Source organism: Ursus maritimus, unplaced genomic scaffold (assembly GCF_017311325.1).
Source record: "Ursus maritimus isolate PB19 unplaced genomic scaffold, ASM1731132v1 scaffold_18, whole genome shotgun sequence".
Taxonomy (NCBI): Eukaryota; Metazoa; Chordata; class Mammalia; order Carnivora; family Ursidae; genus Ursus; species Ursus maritimus.
This window is the reverse complement of record NW_024424230.1, coordinates 11000138-11020606: the sequence shown is the minus strand read 5'-3', so window position 1 is coordinate 11020606 and position 20469 is coordinate 11000138. Positions and strand designations below refer to the sequence as shown.

At 36.2% G+C, this 20469-nt stretch overlaps 1 protein-coding gene across 2 annotated transcripts in view; it reads left to right on the top strand.

The window, feature by feature from the left end:
• Nucleotides 1-20469, top strand: part of CDH7 (cadherin 7) — a 104542-nt gene that overhangs the window by 52413 nt on the left and 31660 nt on the right. For both annotated transcript variants that reach the window (XM_008704831.1, XM_040632446.1), the window contains 2 exons: nt 1726-1913; nt 15480-15733. In XM_008704831.1, coding sequence (XP_008703053.1) covers nt 1726-1913; nt 15480-15733 — 442 coding nt within the window. The remainder of the gene's footprint in view (nt 1-1725; nt 1914-15479; nt 15734-20469) is intronic.

Sequence of the window (20469 nt, the reverse complement as noted above, 5' to 3'; positions counted from 1 at the left end):
TGTGTGTGGTATTTCTTTACAACGCTCAGGAAAATAAGGAAATTGTATAGACTATGATGTCTTTAAAATGTTTGATAGACACGAATAATGAAGCTCCCTTACAAAAACAGATCTTAGAAGCGAACAATGTCAAGGAAGCTTTCTCTGCAAACATGAAAGTCACTGTGTTTTCCTGCAAATACTCCATCTTTGGATCTTTCATTTTTATTTTACATATTTTTAGTATGTAATATTATTTTATGATATTGTTATACAACAGATATTTTAATACCTCCTAACAATATAAAGTGAAATGACTCCAAGTTTACCACTCATAAAAAATGAACTCATCCTTGATTTTGTCCTTGATAGCTTATAATGGGAGACGAGAGGAAGGTTGTAGAATAAGCAAAACCATAATGGAATTATATTTGGCTCATAATCAAATTAACTATTTTTCTTTAAGCCTACAGTGGTAAGAATTGATACTTAGAAGTTTTGTTATTTCAGTTGTCATGATTTGATAAGACACAGTACAGGGTTTCTAGCTCACTAGATACTCACTTACCTGCTTATTAAAGTGAGGGAAGCCAAGGATATGTCATTAGGTTTTTCATTTTTTCTGGGATTCTCTCTACCATGTGTCATTAATATTCTATCCTTAAAATTTCTGGATTTTACTAACCATACTCGTGGATATGTGAAAGGGGTCACTCAAAAGTCATCAGCATATCTTGTAATTATTTTTTTTAAATCAGTGACTGTTCACAAAATTTAGAAAATTGCTAACAATAATAATTCTGAGCTGAAAATGTGGTCCCTTCATATGGATACATTTTCCTTCTTCAGTTCCTTTGAAGGGAATCTTTCTTTTTCTCTTCCTAAGAAAGTGAAAATACACCACATTTAACAACCAGAAGGGAATGGAATAGGTGGAGAAAGCAGGAAAAAACAGGTGATTAGAGAAAAATGGTTCTGAGGAGTTTTCTAGTTTTGAAGGGATGACTCATGGTCATCTGCTTTCCAAACTTTTTTTTTTTTCCCCCTTGATTTGCAGGATGGTGAAGAGGAATTTTTACAAAAGAAAGTTAAAAAGCTTCTCTATTATACCCTTCTTTCCTTGGATTCAAATAATATCGCCTCTGCTCTTGTGCCATTGTGTCCCAAATCAGTTCCACATCCAACCCACAGAGATAACTCTTATTCCTAATAAATTTATGAGCTAAAACAAGGCTAATGTGGTCTTTCATTAATGTCCTTGTCCAGTTGTCTGAAACTTTCTTAGTAAAAGACACTCTTATGTAAATCCTAACAATAAGTAATCAGATTTATTTAGGCTTGTATTTGCCCATTTGTAGCCTAAGCTGTACTGTTTTTATTGTTTAATACTTATATTAATTATATTTTAATTATTTAGATTCAGTGGTTACATGTTAATCTTATGTTTAATTATTTTAAATCTATTCTATTATTAAAAATAGCTTATTTCTCACCACTAGAAATACAGGAATGGAGACTCTTATCATGTCTTCCTCAGGCTGTTTCTGCTGTCACGTATTAATTATTATTAGATCAGCACCAAGAAATGTCTTGAGTCTATGTGAAACTTGTCATTTATCTCCTATTGACTTAGCATCTTTTTTAGTAAAACAAATTAAGCAAAGATGTTGCAAAACAGCCAAATAGTCAAGTATGTATTGGTTAGCTTTTGTGTAGTTTGTTCATTCCTTGATGTGACTTTCACAGGGTCCTACCAGTATAACGTCCCAGAGTCATTGCCAGTGGCCTCCGTTGTGGCTAGAATCAAGGCAGCTGATGCAGACATAGGCGCTAATGCTGAAATGGAATACAAAATCGTGGATGGTGACGGACTGGGGATTTTCAAGATTTCTGTTGACAAAGACACCCAGGAAGGAATCATTACTATACAGAAGGTAACATTTCCTTTATTTTTATTTTCTGTGAAGGTAACACCGCAGGGCATACTAAGAAGCCATATTTGCTTTGATGGAAGAATGTGTTAGACAAAATAAATGACCGTGTGAAACTATTATTATTTTCACTTTAGGAAGAAAAGCTATGCGTTTATTTTTAGGTGTCAGAATCAGAGAGAATTGTGAATGACATTTGGAATCATGCCCTAACTGGTTCCAGAGTGATCCCACAGCCCTTCTCTGTAGCTCTGTGACGGTGGGCACACTGGCAAACGTACTGTTTTAAATGACCTACGTGGAGAGAGGACCATGTTTCTTTGTTGACCATTCCAGGCCTGAAACCCCTAAAATCAACTAAGAGTCTTTGTTAGCAAACTAGACAAACACCCCACATATGTGAAAGCAGGTGCAAAGTTGGAAATAGAAACCAAAACGTTGAAGACTTGCTACATTATCAATTATTCCTTTTTACAGTTTATACTAATTGAAGTGTTTGAAGAATTCATACACAGCATGAAAAGTTGTGAAGCTTATCATAATCCCCTAAATATAAGTGCAGAGGAGATAGAAAATCCCTATAATCCAAACTAAATACTCTGTCATGGTATATTTAAATTAGCTCCCAACACTGATTAGATATGGGGAGGAATGAGCTATTTATCCCCTCTGCTTTGTATAGACATGATCTTTGAGAAATGTTAAATTAAAAAAAAAAGAATTATTGCAGAATATAATCTTACTTTCTCAACGATTTGAAATACTAAAAATTAAAATATGTGACAATCCCCACCCCCCAAATAATGGAATTTTATGCCAGTCTGACAATCCAGGTGTATATAGCTCTGTAATTAACACTCCTCAATAATTAACACATGTCAATAAAGAAAGTTGTATTTTAGTTGTTACAGGAAAACATATGTTTGATTTCAGGCCAATGGGCAAAACATTTCTGCAATTATTTCCAGTGGACAGCTGCTATTTTAGCTCAGCTGGTAACAATATGTGTAAAAAAGTTTTAATAACTAAGGCCAACTGTTGGCAAAATGTTTTGTTTTGTTGTCTAAAATAAAAGGAATGCAATAAGGTACAATGCTCAAAGATTTCAAAGATTCATCTGAAATCAGTCTGTTCATATTGTAGGATTTTAAATATATATTGAAATTATTTTTATTGAACACCTACATTTCATATATTATAAAGAGAGCATAAAGCATTGAAGAAACATATACACAAATATATATATTTGATATATTAGTTCAGTAATACAATTTATCTTCAATTTCTTAATATTATTTTTTAAGGTTTTAGGGAATTGTTAATTCTGGTTATAGTCAAATAGCACACTTTTTTTTTTTTAAGTTTAGAGCTTTGAAGTCATTTCTAGCTTCTCGCTCCTCCTTGATCCATAATAGCTCTTGGCTGTATGTTTTTTCTTTTCTCTCTAGCATTATCCGAAGGTTGGTTATCATTGCTCACTCCAAAACGATTTTAATAGCTTCTGAGTCCACAACCTGTTTCTAGCTTCTCAAATCCATCCGTTCTTTAAATTTCTGTTCAAAATTCAAAAATACTTTTTACTAGTCCAACTAGATTGAAAGCAATCTACTTTATACCAAGGGAATAAGAGAGAGGGGTACAACAAATTGAAAGGAAGCAGTAAAATAAGCATTAATGAGGTTATATACTTAGAAATTCCAAAGGAATTCACTGAAGGATTGTGAGAATTAAGAGTTTTCAATAATGATAGCTACAAAAGTGAGTTAAAAATCAGTAGCTTTATGGTAGCTCATAAGAACTGTTGTGTGAACTTTCATCTTCAGTCCAAGGACAGTGGCTTCTACTCATGAAAAGTAGAATATCCGTACTTAGCCCACTACCCCTAAAACCCTTCCTCTTAAAGCGGTGTAGTCGGCAAGCCTCATAAGGGCAGTCTTCAACCCCAAATCCAGGTCTTTTTCCATCATGAAGCCGACAGGATCTTGAGTCTCTATTTCAGAAGAGTGTTTTTGCTTAATATTTTTTTAAAAAATTTAGTCTCTTTAAAGTTTTTTATTTTTTTTCCCCCAGAATGAAGCAGTTCTGTCCTTAAGATTTTCTGATTCTCCCTGTCAGAACTAACAACTGCATACGGTCCTCAAGGACAGAATTTTGATTTTCAGTCACGATTTCAGTGAAATGGGGTTCTGTATTTCATTCCAGGTAAAATGCTTCCAGGGGCTCCTCACAGTGAGTGGAGTCAGCAAAAACATGTATGAGTCCCATAAATTCAGTATTCTTTTTGTACTGGGGAATAGTGGAATCATCTATGAAATCTAGAATGGATTTTGAATCTGAATCACAAGGGCATTCTTACTAAAACCAAGAAATTCTGAAAGAAAACAAATGAAGCATTCTTCCATTGTTCTTAGAATATTTTTAAATTTTCATTTAGATATACAGTAGAATGCTATGAGCAGTCAAAAAAAAAAAAAAACGACCCATTTTTTGATGGGTTTTCTAGTCTCTCCTAACTATAGGAAAACATTTACAACCAGGCACTGCTAGGATGTTGACAAATGTATTTGTTCTGATGATCGTGAATGTCTCTAAATATTATTCACATTTGGATAACAGAGTTCCGCTGTTTATTTATATCTTCATTTCTCTTGGAAAATGGGTATTTTTTACCTGTGGACCATGCTTGATAATCATGTGAACTTATTTTCTCTCTCCTCTATAGTATAATAAAAGTTTAGTTCATTGGTTTGTCATCAACAATGCACTGTCATGGTTATAATGAGATTTATTCCAGTTTGAGCAAACCGTTATCATATTTTGAAACATTTACATATGTTATACTTTGCATAGAGTGAACCTCAGAGCAGAGAGAGAACAAGAAAGCAATCTTTTTAAAGATGTGTTAGAGAAAGAAAAATAAGTACAGAATTGTGAAAGATTACTTTCACTTTTTGGAGCTATTGCTCCAAAGTCTTTTTTTTTTTTTTTTTAAAGAATTTATTTATTCGACAGAGATAGAGACAGCCAGTGAGAGAGGGAACACAAGCACGGGGAGTGGGAGAGGAAGAAGCAGGCTCATAGCGGAAGAGCCTGATGTGGGGCTCGATCCCATAACGCCAGGATCACGCCCTGAGCCGAAGGCAGACGCTTAACCGCTGTGCCACCCAGGCGCCCCTTTTGCTCCAAAGTCTTATACAAAAAATGTTTATAAATATGACCAAATAGGTGGAATCCCTAAGGCTAAAGGTTTTTGTAGGTATTATCACAGAATTATAAACATGATTCTGTAGTTTAAATATTGTTGCAAATTATGATGACAATACAGTGTTTCACAGTTAAAGCAAAGTACAAGCTGTTGCTTTGGCCATTTATGAATGATTGAATGATACCTTCTACAGCCAGTTACACAGGGCTTCCAGATTCACAAAGTGTAAACACAAGTATTATCCCATGTGAGTGAAAACTGTCTTTCCACCCAGACTTTTTTCTACTTATATTTTTGCATCATAATTTACAATGCGGGAACTTTAGTTTCCTATTTTTCCTTTGAGATATGACAATCTTTCCTCTAATGTACTTTAGTTTTCAATATAAGACCTCAGTAGGGGTTAAATACGGGATTTTGCTTTTATAAAATACATTACTGTGGAGTTACACTACAGTAAAAAATGAGCAGTTTCAAGATGCATTTCCTGTGAAGGATAAGTACACATTCATCTCTGGCATATGGATGGTGTTTGGAGGCTTACACTGTCACTGTCAACTAGTGTGTGGAAGCTTTTCCTGGCCAATTCTATGCTATCTTCGTAATCTTCTTATATTCATACCTTTAAAAATTCTGAATGAAACCAAAGCCATCAAATAATAGAGCATTATTGTTGGAGTGGGGGTAAGGTGGCCCACACCCCTTCCCTGTGACGGAGGCAGGGGTAGAATGTAGTTTCCTTTCAGCCTTCAACTCTGCCCAGAGGCTTTCTAAGCTCTGGGGTTTACTGTCTTGTTATTGAAATGTGTCCTTTGTCTACTCCTTGCAGTAATGAGGGGCTCATTCCCAGAGTCAAGTATGTATTTCAGCATTTTGTAAAATGCTGCTGATTGGTGGAGGTATGTCAACCCGACAACATTTCCAATTTATTTTTCTTCTTATCATTACGTTTTTCTTTCAAAAGATTTTATTCAATTAATCCTGGTGCTGTAGAGGCACATTTCTCAAAATGGAACAAAGATATTTCTCTCATTGGACTGTGAAAAGGCATACATTTTGGATTATTTTAGTTTTAAAGGCTGACTGTGATAAGATTAATACAGTAACTCTAGTTAACTTATGAATTTCAAACTATATTTTCCAATTTGTTCAACCCATTGTTACTGTGTATATTTAAATAGATCCTTACATCGTTTTCATCATTATGCTCAGGTATGCATATATATTTAGGCTATCTGTTTATTAAGGTATAAACTTAGCCGTGTTTGAATAGCCAAGATTAGGGATGCATTTAGGGGCTTAAAAAGGAAATAATAAATTGACACTCTGAAGGAAGTTGGTAGTAATGTAAATGTCAACACATGATAGTCTTGATCAAAGAGGCAAAGGCCATGTTTGCTTAGGAGTATTTTCTGTTTGCTTTGATGTGGACAGTTATCAGAGCAGTGTTCTTGGAATATGTGGATGTCAAGGACATTTTCAGTGAGTCCATCTTTTTTTTTTTTTTTTTTTTTTTTTGCTTAGTACAAGTCACAGATGATGTACAATTTTTTCCTTACTTCTGTCTTTTTTCCATTGTGTGTTGTTTCCTAAATTAGTTTCAATGGGTAGGCTTCCAAGAAAGACATATTTAAGAAAGAGATAAGATTTAGTGATTGTATAAGAAAATTGGAGAGAGAATTTAAGGACAAAACTTAATGTTTCTAGTATGAGTAACTCGGTGAATAATTGTGTCATTCCTTTAGAATGGGAGTGTGCAGATGATTAATATGGTTTGGAATACATGTCAGGTGCCTGTGATATCTGGGTAGTAATATCTAGGAGGTCGTGAATAAGGATTAGAAGCTCCAGGCAGAGGTCTTGAGTACAAATTTACGTCTGGGAAGCCTTACCATATGCGTGATAATTAAAATTAAAGGGACACTCGAGAATATCACTAAAGCATTGATATAAAGTCAGGGAAGGGGGTACCTGGCTGGCTCAGTCAGTGGAGTCTGCAATTCTTGATCTCGTGGTCATGAGTTCAAGCCCCACCTTGGGCATAGAGATTACTTAAAAAAATATAACAAAGTGAGGGAAAGAATGCTTTAGACATTACTCGGTGAAACTGAAAAATTTAAGTTAGCAGGGCAGGGAAAGATTCAGAGAAGGGAAGTTGCTTTATTCTTTTAGGATTGAGGTATTTTAAGAGAGTTTATAAATAACTGATCAACAAAGCAAACTTAAAATATAAATTTATTTGGATAAATAAAAGAAAAGGAATTGCATATATTATCAGTAGAGGAGCGAACTGATGGATCCTAGAATCTTTTTTAGATAATAAAGACAGAATATAAACCAATAAGGAAATGATTAGACGAGGCAAGGGCCTGGAATTCAAGGAAATTCACATGTCTACATATGACCTTTCTCTCGCTGTTTCACTTGGTCATTTCAAAGCATTTTGGTTCAGTTTCAATGGATATGCTGCCGTCACATGTCAAAAACTGAAGCCACCAACCTTGGTTCTTCTCTCCACAGCTGTGTCAATTATTCATTGCTACTTAGCAAATCACCCCCCAAATGGACTACTTTAAACAACACTATTTCTTTACGTCATGATTTTGTGGATGAGCAGTTTGGGGGGCTTCAGCTGGCTGATTTTCCTGCTGGCCTTAGGTAGGCTCACACATGTATCAGTGGTCAGCTCCTGCTCGGCTTGGTGGCTCTGTCTCTATGGAGGTGGCTGTCTATCTGCTGGAACAAGGGGGACTGGAGATGTGTCTCATGGCATCCAGTTGGTAACTTGGGTTTGTTCAAAGAATGGTAAGAACAGAAGCTACAGGGTCTCTTGAAGCTGATATCCAGAATTGGCACATCACTGCTGCCACATTACATTCACCAAAGCAAGAGAGGCCAGCCCTGATTTGAGGACTGAGTGGAAAAAGCACATGAAAAGAGAGGAGCTATACAATACTGTGGATGCTGGGAAAGTAGAAAAAAGATTTTGAGTTCTAGCTGTGCTCCAAAGAAACTAAAAAATCTTCAGGTTATGCATATATGAAATGGCAAAAGTAAGACAGACTCTCAGGTCAGCTGACTTATACTGTAGTCTTCTCTCCTGTTTCAGCATTACTCACAAAATAATTGTGTGGATCAAAATAAACCAGTATTTGCTGCCATTTGATAAAGGCTCCCAGGAAAATATAAGCTAAAGTGCCTTTGGGTCATAATCTGGATTCAGCCTGCCTGAAAATGTGTGAGACCCTTCCCCAGGAAGTCACTGGGTCTAGTCAGTGGCGCATGCTGGGAAATAGGGACCTCTGCCTGAGCTGGTGTGTGAACGACAATTTAGACGCTGGGCAGGAATATAGTCATTTGTAAGACTTGTTTTCTATTTTCTGCATATGAAATCTAAAAAGCCTACGTAATGCACAGGGAAAGGTGGTGGTACACAGAATGGTGTGCCCCCTCCCCCGTCCTAATCTCTGGAACATGTGAGTAGTTTACCTTACATGACAAAAGGAATTTTGCAGATATGAGTAAGTTAAGGGGCTTGAGATGCAGAGATTATCATGGATGATCTCACTGGGCTCAGGGTAATCACAAGGTCCTTCCTTATGTGAGGGATGCGGGAGGATTCAGTCAGAAGAGAAGAGATGTGGTAACAGAACCAGAGGAAGAAGTGATGCATTTTAAAGATGGAAGAAGGGACTATGAGCCAAGAATACACGTGGCTTCCAGAAGCTGGAATGATTCTTCCCTGAAGCCTTGAGAAAGGGACACAGCCCTGTCAACACCTTGATTTAGACCTCTGAACTCCAAAATGGTAAAACAATAAATCGATGTTTTTGAAGCCACTACATTTGTGGTGGTTTGCCGCTGCAGCAGTAGGAAATTAATACAGAAGTCATAGTGGAACATTTCTGTGAGTGGAAAAACTAATCCGGACAACAGAACATAAAAGAGAAAGCCAGACATTAATTAACTAGGTATGGATAAGAATCTGGGCAATTCCTCATTGAGGCATTCTGTGCTCAAGTTGAAATAATATGTGATGGCAGTGGACATTTTGGTGATAACAGCCCTCAGTCTCTCTCTCACCGCTGCAGCATGGACTGCTTGTTTTCTACACCACTTTTATATGGTTTATCCCACCTCCTTCCTTTGTCATCATTCTGAGATTCACTACTACTCTTTTTGTTTGTTTTAGATTATCGGATTCATACTTCCAATTCATTCTGGTTTTTTTTTTTTTAGTCTGTGGGGAAAAAAGACACTGGGGCCACCCTGTGTGATTATAAGCAAGGAACTCAATCTGTGCTTGGCTTAGTTTCCAGATTCGCCAGAAAGATCCGTTAAGAGCTCTATTATCTTACAGTACTATCTTGTGAGAACCAATGAGTGTGAGCAGTTAATTAATATTATAAAACTCATAGAATGATAACCTGTATATGGGAAGGACCATATCTATGTGCATTGTTAATGAGGAATACATTTAACAGTTTATGGTTCAACCTCTTTGTAGATAAGTTCAACTAAAAATCTGAAACACATGCGTTTAGTTGATGGTCTTAGATTTTTTTTAAGTTAGAAAATGGAGATGTGTTATGTCTGCTTAATTGCTTCCTTTTTCTAGTATCTAGGGTAAGAGATGTTAATTTAAGTACTCATGGAAGCCAGAGGACACTGGTGTGGCTAGATAATGGAAATAATTATTCCTGATATTTCTATCCTAACTTTATTCTTAATATGTTGACATAACTTAATGTTTCAGGCTTAAACATTTCTGCAATTATTCATATCTTTGCTAGGGTCCCAATTTACCTATAGAGCACCAGATATTTTCTGTGTAGTGATAATAGTCTATTTACAAAATGTGAATATTTGTATCAAGTCCCTGATAAAAAGTTGCGTTGGAGTATAATTTTTTGAAAAGTTAAAATAATGACTCTCATTGAAATATAAACAAGACATGGAGGTACCCAGTAATCTTTTTTTGCTTATTCCAAATTTGCTTATACTTATTTTGCTTTTTTAGATGAGTTGTTTGTCCTTAGATTTTTTTTAATGCATCAATATGATGCATCCAAATATAGATCATATATACGTTACAACTTGGAACATATCTTTCCTTTCTCTTATCCTCTATAAAAATATCTTCTTGCCCAAATCTGGATATAGATGTACAGAAAATTGTGATTGAAGGTTAGTTTTTTCCATAGGTATGGCCTCATTTAAGCCCGTTTACTTAGGGGAAAAAGATTGATATTAGTTTAATCAACAAGGAGGGAAGATATTGAAAGCAACAGAATATGCGTTGATCCGAAAGATAGCTGGAATCTCTAGAAAAAGCAGTGTTTTTAAAAATGACAAACCATCTTAGTGCTTTTGTACAAAATCAACATGAACCATAGACGCTAAATAGGCACGTGTGTGTATGTACAAATACGCTCTCCCTCTCTCTCTCTCTCATCAGCCCTGTTGGTACCATGCCATGTTTAGAAGAGCAGAATGAACAATTTCCAAAAGAAGAGTTTAACTTGGATCAATTCCTAAACGTCAACTCCAGCGTTGCCCAAAAGTGCAAGATCTAAAAGGAGGCCACTGAGCTTAATGAGAGTATTTTTGGCTATAGACCAGAAGCCAAGCTATATGGAGAAAGAAAAATGCAGAGCAGTGATTTTATTAAATGGATTCAAGATTATGTTGTAACTTAGGTTGTACTATTGAAAAGGCTAAAAATAGCAGGGGGAACTATTCAGACCCCACTATTAATGATAGTTTTGTTTTGTTTTGTTTTTAAGTCAAGCCACCATATTATAAACTGACTTTACTGAAGATGTAGGCCTAGTGTCACAGGGGAAACATAGAGGAGGAAAGCATGGTTTTAACTTCCATTTGATTTGCTTATAATCTAGCAGGAAATAATGGCACTAAGAATAATATAATAGTAACAAAGCAAATGTTTATACAGCAATTACTCAGTGTCAATATTCTAAGTGTTTTAAATTAAGGAATACTTTACAGCAAACCTATAAGGTTGGTGAGGTGCCCAGGTGCCTAAGTGTGATAATGCCATACAATAAGAGACCCTAATTGCTCTTGGAGCCTGCTTTTTATAGCAGGAAGGAAATAGGTGGTGGGTGGACATGACCTTGACTTCACATAGTGTGTCTTCCCCCTGTTCACATGTAACTTTGGACTTGCACTGGAACTCTCCGCTGTTTGGTTTTCACATCAATTAATAATACCAGGCTTGCATCTTTTTAAATGCATGTTAAAGATGTATATAAAAGCTCTTGTTTATGGTTAGCTTTCCGTATAAAGACGTTTTATTCATTAGGTAAGGAGATTATGGGAACTTTAATAAAGAAGGGGATAGCGGGTCTCCATGAGATTTCAATAAGAGAAATGGAAGACAAAATTATGTGAAAGAAGGACCAACAGGTGATACGAACTGAAAGACACAAAGTGTGCTGCTTATGAATAGTTCATTTTAATTGGGGTAAAAGTGATGGGAGGAAGAAGGGTGGGCATCTACTCTGGAAAAATAAGTTTATTATCTTGGGCTCCTTACATCAGGGGTTGACAAACAACTGCCTGTCTGTTTCTGTACAGCTCAGGGACTGCGGATGGTTTTATATTTTTAAATGATTGAGAAAAATGGAAGGAAGATGGATGTTGTGTGATACGTGAAAGTTATATAGAATTTCTGTTTCATTGCCTGAGAATGAAGCATTATTGGCACGTGGCCACACTAATTCATATTTACAGGCGGCAGAGAATGTACAGCCTGCAAAGCCTAATTATTTAGTATTGTTTCCTTACAGGAAAAGGTTGTTCACCCCTGCCTTGGTTGTAATGCTTATTTTTTAATTGTTTTATTTGAATTCCAGTATAGTTAAGGTAGCATTATATTAGTTTCAGGTGCACAATATAGTGATTCAACTATATTGTCCTATGTCCTAGTCCTGTGCATTACTCAGTGCTCATCAAGATAAGTGTCCTCTCCATCCCATTTACCTGTTTCCCCCATCCCGCACCCACCTCCCCTTTGCTCACCATCAGTTTGTTCTCTGTAGGTTTTTTTTTTTTTTTTAATCCTGCAGTTCATCATCTCTGATGGCAAAAAATGTAAACAGCCCTATTTTACAGTCTAGGAAATAATATACCAAGCAAGCTGCTTCTCTCTTCCAGTGTCTCTGACATACATGTCACTTGACAAATGAAAGCACAGCTTCTATGGGTCCCAGAATGGTTCTGTGGCATCACTGGCTTGGGGCTGCGTGACTCCCGTTTGAATCCAAGTTCTTATTCACCCTACATATTGCTTGCTATTGGGGGCCACAGTGTGAGCAGTGTTTTGGTTTAATTTCCAATTAGATATAGTCTCCAGTGATATGTAATTCCAATATTGGATAGAATCTGCTTAGACATTACCTTTATCTGCTTCCTTTTACTTTGTGTTTCCTCAGTGGTTATTTTAACTTCTTTTCCCCCCAAGTAAGACCCTGTTCATTAAATCTAATAGTTATGGGACGCATTGCTTAGATAGAAGTCAATAAGAAAGAGAAATAGGAATTAAAATTTGACTGCAGAAGCTTTCTCTTCTATGTGTTTAACAACCCTATCTATCACACCACACCCCTCTTTGAACACTAGATGTCTGGCTGAGTAGCAATTTCTTTTGTCTGTAATCTTGATTCATAGCCTTTCATATGAATTCCTTTATTGCTCTATTTTCATAATAGCTCTTAGGCAACCAATCATCATGGGTGATACTGTGTTTCGTTATGACTCAGTGGCATCCAGATGTCTATACCTCGTGTTGTTGCCTTTTAGACACATTAAAAAAAAAAAAGTTGCTATAGAATAATCGCATTCATTTGTGCAGTAAATTTTAAATTTTTCTTCATATGCCAGTCAAACTTTTACTTGAATACAGAAATACTTGTTATCCCTTTTGATAGAGCTGAATGAATATCTTAAAAGTGGCTGTGGTTTTGAATTGATTTAAAAGGAGACGGTAAACAGGATTTTTAAGATACTTTCTGTCATACATAGACACACACTATATATAAATAAGATTTCTCTCATTATTTGTCAGTTTTCTAAGTAATATAAGAACAAAGTACACAGGTTAATATCCAAGCTATTTGAGAGTCTGTTTAGAGTAAGTAAATGCATTTAGGTAAACAATTTTTTATTCTTAGCACTACCCAAATTAAATAGTGGATTACACGTATGGGCACAAGACAATGCAGAGGTCAGCCTTCTTACAAGAGGCTTTGCCTCACAATTACCCAGTGAGCCTTTTAAAAATCCATATGGTTTTGCTTCATCCTGGATCTGCTGAATCAAAATCTTTGAAGGGGCCACACGTCAGAAAACTCTCCTGGGTGGTTCTGAGCCTCACATTTGGTTGAGAACCATTGGGCTGGACATATTTTTAGGTAATAGGCAAAAAAGGTAACATCATCAGAATATCACTGAATTTGTTAATAAGGTGGTGTTTAGGGTACTGTGTACCACATGCCCCTGCATTTTCATATGAAAGCTCAGAAAGAATTAAAACTGCATTTTCCTGTAGCAATTCGAAGAAGCGCTTTGTGATAAAGAAAACCAATATGCCTCACTGTTCCTCCCCCCACCCCCTCCGTTTGGCTATCAGGATTCCCTGGGGCAAAGGTATAGTTCAATTTTAAGGCTCTGTGTCCTGGATATCTGTGGTCTAGTTTTTCTAATTCAACAAGAATGTATTGAGCCCCTTTTATGAACTGAATTCATAATAGGCCCTGGGAATGTTAGTAATTAACAAAACAGTCTGGAGCTTGCAATCCATTGGGTGAGACAGATGTGAAGCCAGTAAAACTTTCAGTAAGTGCTCCCTGATTTAGATATTGTAAACCTATTTTTGAGTATTGATTTATATATTTTTCCCTCAGTATTAACCAGAGATGAGCCATGGAAACGTTTTATGTAACATATATCTTATGTAACATATATCTGCCAATACACATCTGTATTTTTATATTTTGTATGTACATGGGTTTGTGTGTGTACGTATTATGTTTTATATAAACAGTACATCTGTTTGTCCTGAAGACATACTATAGCGTATATGTACATACAGTGTGTCTATATATATATATATCTCCTATTTTCTATTTATAGGACTACATTGTTTTGTTTATCTTAGCATCACACCTTTGGGGACGGGTTGTCATATATGCGTTCCTACATCTGTGCACACATGGGCCCATGCACATGAGATGAAGTTGGATTACAATTCTCCACATTACATTTTAGTCCTTTTCCCCTAATACTTTTTTTTGTTACATAACCATTAGGTTAAAAAATACAGTTAAGTAAATCATGCTTTATATTTGGTAGCATTTCGGTCCATTTCTTTACTTTTTAAAAAATTATTTCTCTCTCATTGGATGTAAGGAATATTTGGGGACAGTTTTTCAGTGGTGAGATTGAGATCAAAAGTCATAAAAATCTGTGACTGTATTTGAGAATAGAGAGCATTTCTCTTTCTCTTCTCTTCTCCCTAAAAAAGAGAAGCATTTTATTGTCACAAACAACTTCAGCATATTGTGTATATAATTCTTTTTTTTCACAGATGGTGCTTTCCTAGGACAACATTTAATTGCCCTTACAACTTTCTAAAGCTACCAAATGGTCTAACTTGGGTCACTATTTTTGAGTAAAGTGTTGGCATGCTAATCCTCTTGGAAAGTTGCAGAACTGAGATTTTGGAATATAACTCTCAACCATCAGATACAAACAGACACAGTGTATACTGGCAGAGGAATTGTGGAGAAAAAAACAACGGGTTCTTCATCGAGAATTGGCTTTGTTTTCAGACGGCACAAACTCAACATCCCACCTATGCTGCACGGCTGCCTTTGGAGCACCTAAAAGCTCAGGATTGTAATGGAGTCCCTGAAATCAATAAAGATGACCTTTTAAATGAGAAATCCAGTGGAAATTTATATTTTTCTTTCTTTTTAATGTGCACCCCTGGATAGTGCTGTTAAATTACATGGTTGAAGGACATTATATTGATGTCCCTGTTGGAAAGAGTTTTCAATCTTATCAGTTGTCTTTCAAATAATATTCTAAAGACTTGCATTTGCCCATGCAACGCACGGCAGCAGAGTGGATTAAGTTAGCTCCAAAGCACTTGCTGTTGTCCATGAACCAGAAAAGCAGCAAGGATTCTGATTGGCATTATTATTTATTATTTGTGAATGCTGATGGTGCCTTTTCGTGGCCGAGTCCTTTCTATGCTTATTGACATTCATAAATGAAAAGGCTCTGCTTAGCTGACTATTTAATTGGTAATTTAATGTCCCTAATAACTTTCTTTACAGGACCTGGATTTTGAAGCCAAAACAAGTTACACACTCCGGATAGAAGCTGCAAACAAAGATGCCGACCCTCGCTTTTTAAGCTTGGGGCCATTCAGCGACACGACAACGGTGAAGATAATTGTGGAAGATGTGGACGAGCCCCCTGTGTTTTCCTCACCTTTGTACCCCATGGAGGTGTCAGAAGCTACCCAAGTTGGGAATATCATTGGCACTGTGGCAGCTCATGACCCAGATTCTTCCAACAGCCCCGTGAGGTAAAAGCTCATTGCTCTTCTTTCCTGCAGTTTACTACAATGTTTCTCTATTTTGACGCTTTTGGTTCGTAGCAAATGAAGACCGGTTTTGTGTATGTGTTGAGCCGTAGCAGCAGAAGTGAAACAGGATCAGAACAACTCGGCATTTTACTAATTTAAAAATGTTTCACCTGATTATCCAAGGCCATTATTATGTAGCAATATTCTTAGGCATTCATTATCATCCACAAGCCATAGCTGATGTTCCTATTGAACCAATTATCCTGAGCTCTTTCAAAGCAAACTGTGTTCAAAGATGAAGTGATGCATGTCCTAGTTGTAGGATACGGACATATATTAGAAAACTAATTTTATAAACAAAATTAGGGATCAACTTTTAAACAAATCACTTTTTTACGTACTGGACTATTTGGATAGCATATTTTTTTAGTTTATTGTTTCCACTTATAAAAAATTAAGTAATACTGTGTCTATATATAAGGACTGTTTTTCGAATGTTCTATCAAGAGTCCTGTATCGAGACTAGACACATGGCTCTAGGCAACTGATCTCTTTACGACTTAACAGAATGATGATAGGTAAGCCGTTGAGAATACCGCAACATTCAACTTCATACTTTTTACTTCCAATTTACAACCTGAGATCTACATGTATGTTTTCGTGTATACATGTGTTAGTATGTGTGTGCATATGATACATCTTTTTAGGTGAATATTCTACAGAGAATACACTTGAAATTACTTTGTATTACATGTCTTAGTTTGCATTCATAAGTAAAACTTTTTAATGTGACATTTTGGACTTTGATTACAAAGTCTAATAAAATACAAAGATCAGTGAATGTTTTGTATTCAGATATATTCGGCTTATAAGCTAACCAGAGCCTTTTAGATTTAACTGCTATCTGGCAGTGCTAAGTGCTTTTGAGCTAACTTCTGAGCTAAGTTTGGACATTGACGACAAAGTGTCATGAAAAATTTCTGTAATTTAGACAATGATTCTTAGTGAAGAAAAGCATAATCTTTTACCTCCCTAAAATAATAAGCTTATTTAGGCACATATAACTGCTCTCCTTTCCTTCTCTTTTATCTGACATTAATATCATAGTCTAAGGAAGAATTCGCATAAAATAATTGTTCAAAATGAAGTCATACTCATCATTTCCCTATCTCTACGATAAATTCAGGCTATATGAATGGCTATATTATTTTTAACACTGTGATCATAAACTATTCCTAAGAATATAATCTTCTGTGTAATAGAACATTTGAAAGTCACCAATTTACCAGATAGAGTAAGCCTTCCTCTTCTTCCTATAATAGCCCAGCCTTCATTGTCAAAACAGTTTCCTAACTTAAGCTCAGCTCCATCCCCCAAGTCTTGCTGACTTGCGCACCCTGGAGTTTGGGTTTGTTATAGCATGGAATCTCTTCCGGAAATACGTAAGTCTCCTCCCGTTACGATCAGACACAATGTGACTGTAGGTATAGATCAGCTACTTGGAATAGTCTGACTTCTGCTAAAATCATTTAATTTCATGGGGAGAAAGAGGATGCTTTCATGAAGTTGGGGGTATACAAAAAAGAGACACTAACACATAACATAATTCAGAACTGGAATGAGAGAAGTTAAGAAATCTTGTTTCTTCTTTTTCCTTTACCCATTTCCTTGTGTACCATCCTGTTAAAGCCTCTCCACATAAATATTTCACTTTTTATGAAAAAAATGCATCATTATATAATGATTTGGGGAAGAAGGAAGAGTAGAACCAAGTGGGAAGTGACTTGAGTTAGAGATGAAATGACCTCTAGGTCTCCTCCCTGAAGCACAGAGAGAGAAAGGGTCAGAAGGAAAACCTTGTTGATTTTGAAGGTAAAGATCTCTGTGGCTTTCACCAATGAAAGAGTCTGGTCAGGAATTTATTTTTACCTCATTTTCATTTTCTTAAGGCTAATGAAAGTGACCTAAAAGTTCAGGTTAGTACTTATATCAGTTTTTGAACACCTAAATCTCACAACAATTAAAGAGATACAGCCTTTGTTCAAAGTGGACTAAAATGTTGTTGGGGTGTGCGTGTATGTCTTTCGCTTTTGTAAAATTAATTTCTTGACTTAATATTTACTATTTATATTCTTGAAACATCTTTTATACTATTTATTTATAAGGCTGCTCAGTCATTCATAGCTGGGTTTTTTTTTTTTTTCTGGGTTTTTGTTTGATATATTTCTCCTCTCCTATTTCTTTGTGATATCCTTTAAGAGGCCAGGTGCCTCATCTTGCAGTTCGATGAGTAGGTGTGTACTCCTGTGGATTAAGACTGGTTCTCTTCTCAGCACTGCTATTTGCCGAATGACCTAGGGGATGCCACTTAGCCCCCTAAGTTTCTGTATGCCCAGTGAAAAGGAGAAGCAAACCCTATCCCTGCTTTATCCCAAGTTTTTTGAAGATTAAGTAACAAAGGAACTGATGATTTTAAACTGAGAATTATGACTTAAATATTAGAAAGTATTATCATTGTGCACTGCTATTATTATAGTTTATTGTGTTTCCATCCCATTTTTGTTTCAAGGTCAGGAAGTCAGCGGAAGGAGACATACTTTACAAGCAACTGTATTGGTGATCTGTATTGTGTTTTGTATCCACATATGTTCCAATATATAGATGATATTATGTAGTTTAATGGACATAAATATGTGTTTGCACTGGGCACTCAAGTGCCTGTCAAAGTGTCAGCCCTCCTTCAACAAATGCCAGTGGATGGGCAGGGGGCATGGTCTGCTGAGATCCTAGGATAAGTGAATTTCCAGATTGAGATAGAACCTGAAGAGTCTTAGGGTTGTGAGTTTTGTGCTCACACCTTTAGAAATATTGTGGTTCTTAGAGGAACGGAAAAGTAGTATTTGTTTCATTGTAATTAGGCCAATAGTATTTGAATCGTAAACCAGGATGGGAAGTTGGATTATTAGTATTTAAATTTATTGACACTTTTTTTAGTATAATACTAAAATCTAGCATATGCTATTTATATTTGGAATATTTACCAATATGTGGAGTGAGAGACTAGAATTCTAGAAGGAAATACATTTACTTTCCTCCAGCAAGGCAGAATTGAGAGCCTCTTCTCACATGATCCCTGCCTTGCTCAGCACTTTCTATTTTTACCTACTGTTGACACCAACCGAAGCTATGAGTAACTCTTCTCTGTGCATCTGCCCTTTCTTTAAAAGAGGACTAAGGCACCTACATCATCATAAAGTATTTTGGCCATCTAGAAGTATAGTAGCAATAGGTGGAAAGATTAAACGGACTCAGAGCCCAGTGCTTAACCAGAGTATAACACCATCGTGAGCTGTTATATCTTCGTTATAGCTTGTCTCGCATCCAGGTATGTTACCTCCCCCACCATGTCAAGTATACATTGTCTTCCTCTTCCCGTATGGAAACTAGAAGCCAAAAGTGGAAATTAGATGATAGTTGAGATTACTTAGAAAAACAAAACAAAACAAAAACAAAAAACAGAAAGGAAGAAGCATTCTCAAAAGCAGAAGTAGATAATTGAGGTCTAGCATACTTCTGGCTCGTTATATTTTTGTAGTTGCTTACTATTTCGTGTAAATGTTTGCCCCGAATACCAAATACCAGGGTTTATCTGTTGAAGTTGGAAGGACAGGTCATGTTCTGCTGCTGATTTTGATCGTCTTTCTGAATGGTAGAGACTTCACTTCTGTGTTTCTCCTCAGTGAGATGGTAGGCACTGTCAGAGCAGCCTCGAGTCTAGAGCACTCTTCAGTCTTCGCGTCCGCACTGGGAGACGGAGCAGTGCATCCACACACATTTATTAAGAACCTGCTGCATGCACAGTACTGGGGAGAACACTGACAGGAGAAACAGATGAGTAAAACATTTCCTCTGACCTCAAGGAACTTACAATCTGGCTGAAGACATAAGATCCCATAAAAGTTAAACAAAACGAGGGGAGAAAGTGTCAGAACTGTAACATGGCCAATTGTGAGATAAATTGTAATCACTCTGAGCTCACCGGACAGGAGGCTTCATTTGAAGGAGTGATAGCATAAGCAGGGCTCTGAGGGATGGCAGGATTTGGACAAACCGAGAAAACATTATGCAAAGACTGTTTATGTTTTATTTAGTTATATCCTAAGAGTCTAGTGCTGTTTTATGAAATCAGCAGATTTACTTCCATAGGCAGCACAAGCCCAAAGTCCCTATGCTAAAAATAGCCAATGGATTAAAGCATGATATTATTACAAATAAGATCAGATGTGAAGAGGGTTTCATAAAAATTAATGGGGATTATTTTCAGCATTTCTAACAATTTAAATACAGAACATTTGTATTTATGCTCAAGGATATTGCGATAATAATACTTACCTGGAGGCTCTTTTGGCATTCCTGTTATTATATGTTCTCAGATCAAAGGTGATAAAATGGTATCAGATATTACATTATGTAGTGTGACTAGTATGAACACATTTGGGGTGTTTGAATAATTCAGTGTGTAGTTTTTTAAGGAGCTTGTATGCATACATATATTTGTACATATTATTTTAATCTAAATTATTTGTTACTATCTGATTTTCTAAGAAACTTAGCCAGTGACATACAGAAAAATAGCGATTCATGTGAACAGTAGCAGAAATTAAATCTGTCAGGAAAACATGAGATGTTATCCATTTCAAAATGCTGCCTAATTTAATATAACTATCACTAAAAAT